Source organism: Quercus lobata, chromosome 9, assembly GCF_001633185.2.
Source record: "Quercus lobata isolate SW786 chromosome 9, ValleyOak3.0 Primary Assembly, whole genome shotgun sequence".
In the NCBI taxonomy this organism is placed as follows: Eukaryota; Viridiplantae; Streptophyta; class Magnoliopsida; order Fagales; family Fagaceae; genus Quercus; species Quercus lobata.
In genome coordinates, this window is record NC_044912.1 from 10,738,752 (window position 1) to 10,744,544 (window position 5,793).

The following is a 5,793-nucleotide window of genomic DNA, read 5'->3' on the forward strand; positions in this document are numbered from 1 at the left end:
GGACCCTGTGCTACACTGCTACTTTTAAATCGTGCAATAGGACAAATTTCTAACTTTTGCTGCACCATATGATCGAGAGCTAGCTAGTAATGTCAATGACAATTGAGAAAGAGGCAAAAATCTACTTTACTGGTAACTAGAGCCCAAATTAAAGGCCTGAGACTAATGTAACTTAGACATTCAGTTTAGGCTCTTGAGAGAGAAGACAGAAAATGAAATCACTTGTGTCTCTTTCGCAACACATCAAACTGAGTTGTAACACATCAAAATGAGTTATATTGAACCACATAAAGTACAGGCAAGTCGAGAAAATGTAAGGTAAATCAAAGAACCAAGGCTGTTGTTACTAAAACAAATATTATTTAGGACTGACCAACGAGGACATCCTTATATGGAGTTGAAGCTGCAGGTGCAGGTAACACTTATACTTCCTCGACTTGCCTTATTTTTCTTCTCTGATGATCTTCTAGGATGAGGGGTACTCGGCCTTCCCTTTCATGGATAAGTCGGTCATGTGCCCCTCCCCGCAATTTCTCAACATCCTTAGTCCATCAATTTGTTCCATCTTGAACACCTTAATTACATTTGCTAATCCACCAATAAAGAACAACAGGCTTCCAAAAATGCCTAGCCAAATCCAAGTCCTACCCTGCATAGAGACACTTCCAATAATTAAAATAATAATATTACTCAAGCTGTGTGGAGCATTACTTGGGTGATTTACTAGGCCTAGGGGTGGCAAATGGGTGGGTTTGGGCTGGACATAATTGAGTTGGGCATATAAAACCCATTTACCAATTTAAATCCCATTTAACTAATTGCTTCTAACCCAAGTCCAACCCAACCCAATTATTATGGGTAAACCCTAACCCACCCAATTATCCAATTATCAAAATTACCAAAATGCCACTAAAGTGAAAATGACCAAAGTACTCTAAAATCTTCAAAAATGACCAAAATACCCAAAAACCCAAAAATGACCAAAATACTCCCTAAAACCCAATAAATGACCAAAATACTCCCTAAAACCCAAAAAATGACCAAAATACCCCAGAAACCCAAAAAATGACCAAAATACCCCAGAAACCCAAAAAATGACCAAAACACCCTCGAAACCCAAAAAATGACCAAAATATTCTCGAAATCCAAAAAATGACCAAAATACCCCTGAAACCCAAAAATTTACCAAAATACCTTCGAAACCTAAAAATACCCCCAAAACACAAAAAAATGACCAAAATAAAAATGACCAAAATACCTCAAAAACCCAAAAAATTACCAAAATACCCCCGAAACCCAAAAAATTACCAAAATACTCCCGAAATCCAAAAAATTACCAAAATACCCCTAAAACCCAAAAAATGACCAACGTACCCCTGAAGCCTAAAAATTACCAAAATACCCCCAAAACCTAAAAAAAGGACCAAAATACACCTAAAACCCAAAAAATTACCAAAATACCCCCGAAACCCAAAAAATGACCGAAATACCCCCCGAAACCAAAATACCCTAAAAATCTTAAAATGACCAAAATACCCCTAAAACCTAAAAATTACCAAAATAATCACAAAACCTACAAAATGACCAAATACCCCCAAGAATCCAAAAAATGACCAAAATACCCTTGAAACCTAAAAATTACCAAAATACCCCCCGAAATATAGAAAATGACCAAAATACCCCTGAAACAAAAAAAAAAGACCAAAATACCCCCCAAACCTAAAAATGACCAAAATACCCCCAAAACCCAAAAAATGTCCAAAATACCCCCGAAACCTAAAAAATTACCAAAATAATCTTGAAGTCTAAAAATTAACCAAAATAACGCCAAAACCTAAAAATGACGAAAATACCCCCAAAACCTTAAAAATGGCCAAAATAACACCGAAGCCAAAAAATTGACCAAAATAACCTAGAAACCAAAAAATGATCAAAATACCCTCGAAACCTAAAAAATGATTGAAATACCCTCGAAACCCAAAAATTAACTGAAACACCCCTTGAAACCTAAAAAATGACCAAAGTACCCCTGAAACCTAAATATGACCAAAATAACCCCTAAACCTTAAAATGACCAAAATACTCCGAAACCTATAAAATGACAAAAATGGCCCTTAAACCTATAAGTCGATAAAAATACACCCTAAATCTAAAAAAAAACCCAAATCTCTCCTAAAACTAAAAAGTGACCAAAATACTCCTTAAACATAAAAAATGACCAAAATACCCCCTAAACCTAAAAATGACTAAGATAGCTCAGAAACCTAAAGAATGATTGAAATATCCCCAAAACCTAAAAAGTTATTAAACGACCTCCAAAACCTAGAAAATTACAAAAAAATGGAACCAAAATCTAAAAGTTAACGAAACAGCCCTAAAACCTAAAAAATTAGTGACATTACCTCAAAACCTACAAAATGACTAAAATACTCTTAGAACCTTTAATTTAACGAAAATACCCTCAAAACATCCAAAATACCCCAAACCCCTATTTTGGTAATTTTAGAGGCTTCGGGTGTATTTTGTTCATCTTATAGGATTAGTGGTATGTTGGTCATTTTAAATATTTTGAGGGGTATTTTGGTTGTTTTAGGGGTTTCAGGGTATTTTTGGTAATTTTAGAGGTTTCAGGTTGTTTGTGGCCATTTTAGAGGTTTTGGGTTTATTTGGGTCATTTTAAAGGTTTAGGGGTATTTTTTCACTTTATAGGTTTGAGGGTATTTTGGTCATTTTATAGTTTTAGGGGGGTATTTTGGTCATTTTTAGGTTTCTAGATTATTTTGATCAATTTTTAGGCTTCGGGGTTATTTTGGCCATTTTTTTAGATTTCGAGGGTATTTTTGTCATTTTTTAGGTTTTAGGGATATTTTGGTCATTTTTTAGGTTTTGGGGTTATTTTGCCCCTTTTTTAGGTTTTAGAGGGATTTTGGTAATTTTTAGGTTTTGGGGGTACTTTGGTCATTTTTAGGTTTTAGGGGTATTTTGGTCATTTTTAGGTTTTCAGGGGTATTTTGGTAATTTTTAGGTTTCGGGGGTATTTTGGTAACTTTTTGGGTGTCGGGGGTATTTTGGTCATTTTTTGGGTTTCAGGGGTATTTTGGTCATTTTTTGGATTTTAGGGGTATTTTGGTTATTTTTTGGGTTTCAGGGGTATTTTGGTAATTTTTAGGTTTTGGGGGGGGTATTTTGGTCATTTTTTGGGTTGAGGGGGCATTTTGGTCATTTTGTAGGTTTTGGAGTTATTTTGGTAATTTTTAGGTTTTGGGGGTATTTTGGTAATTTTTTGGGTTTTGGGAGTATTTCGGTAATTTTTAGGTTTTGAAGGTATTTTGGTCATTTTTTGGGTTTTGGGGGGTATTTTGGTCATTTTTTTAAGTTTAAGGGGTATTTTGGGTTTTTTTTTAATAGGTTTTAGGGGTATTTTGGTCATTTTTAGGTTGAAGAGGTATTTTGGTAATTTTAGTGGTTTTGGGGCATTTTAGAGTTGGGTGATTTGTAGAAATGATAGTTGGATCATAATTGGGTACCCAATTAAAACCCAATAAACATTAATGTTAATTAGGTTAATACCCATTTAACCCAATTAATAATTGGGTGGGTTTGGGTCTAATTTAAGTAGGTGGGTTTGGGTGGACAAATAGGTTTGTGTTGATTTTGCCACCCCTAAGTCTAGGCCTAAATAGGAAGCTCATTAACATGCGCTGCTCATGTAACTCAATTTTCAAGACTTTTTGTTTTCGGGTCATTGCGATTGTTAATTTTGGAGACAAAATGAAGTAAATCCCTTCCCATTAACAAAAACTCAAAGATGGGATTATTAGGAAACTTACCAGTAGCTCTAGTCCATAATGGGCTAATCCAGCTTGCTCATGGCTGTTGAGAATTGCACCCACCATGAACAACAAACTTCCCATTAAAAATGGAATGTGGACACTATGCTGCAAGATTTGGACATGCCCTCCAGCTCTCTCATATATTTGGCATGAGTTGTGGATCGATCCAAGCACCCATAGGACTGGGCCAGCAATTAGCATGTTCAAACCATGCTTTTGCAATTTGAAGTAATCATATCCTTTCTCTTCCTGCACTTATTTTGTGGTCACAACAAATTAGAAATTGAAACTCATGGGAAATTCTATTGTGCTACTATGTACAAATTCATTTAAACTAGCTAGCCAAAACGGGTAGACAAATTTAATACTAAATACTCTAATTAATGGTGAGTTAAAAGCACATTCCATTTGAGTCTTTTGAGAGCTCGTATAAGGTTGCATAAATCCACAAATTTAAGTCTATACTACAAGAAACACACAGCAAAACAAATTGAACCTTATTTTTTTAATAGATACAATAAAATTTAAACTTATAATGTCTTCTTAACATTGCTGGTTTGTTTTTTGAACACACGTCCCAATATTCGATGATAAGAGATTCATTGAAATTGGAGGAAAAAAACTCACTGAATTGAAGAGCTGGGGCACACTAAAAATCAAAATAGACAACAATCAAACTAACCACCCCAACATGCTTCTATAGATAAAATAGTTTAAAAATTCACCATCTTATATTCTTATACACAGCATAAAAATAATTAACCCAAAAAAAAAAAAAAAAGATGGGGCCAAATAAGTAATTGAAGCTAGAATTCTAAAACTGATACAAAAATTAATTCTAGAATGACTCCATTCTGTTTATTTTAAAGTAAAATATTCAGCATTTTTCATTTTCAAGAATTTGTTTGCAAGTAAAATATAATTAAACTAAAAAATTTCCGTCGATAGTAGGCTCAGTGACTTTTCCTCCCTCATCTAGTCATGATTGGGTCACGGGTCTGGTAGTCAGAGACATCACTCCAAGCAACCAGTGTTGGCGGTCCGGTGATGGATTTATTTGTTGGGATTTACACTTATAAAACACTGCATAGAATACCCAAAAAAAAGAAAAAAAAAAAATCACTAAATTTGGTCATTAAACAATGATCGTACCTGAATAAAAAGGAAAAGAATCCCCAAGAAAAAAAAGAATGGATCCGAGCATCTGAACCACAGGAACCGCGAACTCGACGAGCGCGAGCTGTAGGTCGAGCTCCATCAACTGTAACCGGCAATCGATCCCAGAAACATGAGCCACAAGGTCATGCACATGGACCAATATGATAAGCGCCAAAGCTATGAGCAAAATAACAAGACCAGATTTGGGCTCGCTTGAGAGTTGAGCCTCAAACCCACCAAGAAGAACAAGGGTGGCAAACAAGTATAGCCCCGCGTTTATGTACTCCAATCTGTTTCGAGCTAGTGGAGGTCCGTACATTCGACTCTCTCTTGCAGATGATAGTTTCACCATATTTGTAGTATACTATGTGTGAATATGATGATGTTTATGCTTTTGGAAAAAGAAAAAAAAAAAGGGACTTTAAGGTTATGATGCAAAGTTTGAGACTTTGCAGTGATATGGTTTTATAAGCTGTCCTAGTTTCTTTCTTGATCTTGGTTTGGTCAGAATTTGGAGAAGCAAATGGTGAGTGTGTGTGTGTGAGAGAGAGAGAGAGAGAGAGATATGGTTGAAGTTTGGATAGAGACATGGGGGTACGTGGCTTCGTGCATGGAGTTTTTATGTTTCTGCAGAGTTTGAAACACAGATTTATGACGCGTGGCTTTTTAAAGACAAAATTTAAGGAATTTTTTTGTGAAAAGCAGAAACTTGCAGATTGGGATTGGATTTTTTTTAATAATTTTTTAAAGTTCTTGAAATATTAGATTGGGATTGAAAATTGTATCAATATCCTTCGATAGA

At 35.1% G+C, this 5,793-nt stretch overlaps 1 protein-coding gene across 1 annotated transcript; it reads right to left on the bottom strand.

Moving 5' to 3' along the window:
• Nucleotides 1–333: 333 nt before the first annotated feature.
• LOC115960166 lies at nucleotides 334–5,361 on the bottom strand. Its single transcript, XM_031078922.1, is given in 4 exon segments — nucleotides 334–536; nucleotides 539–649; nucleotides 3,831–4,087; nucleotides 4,986–5,361. Coding segments are annotated over 4 exon segments (840 nt in total). The 5' UTR covers nucleotides 5,344–5,361; the 3' UTR covers nucleotides 334–422.
• Nucleotides 5,362–5,793: the final 432 nt, after the last annotated feature.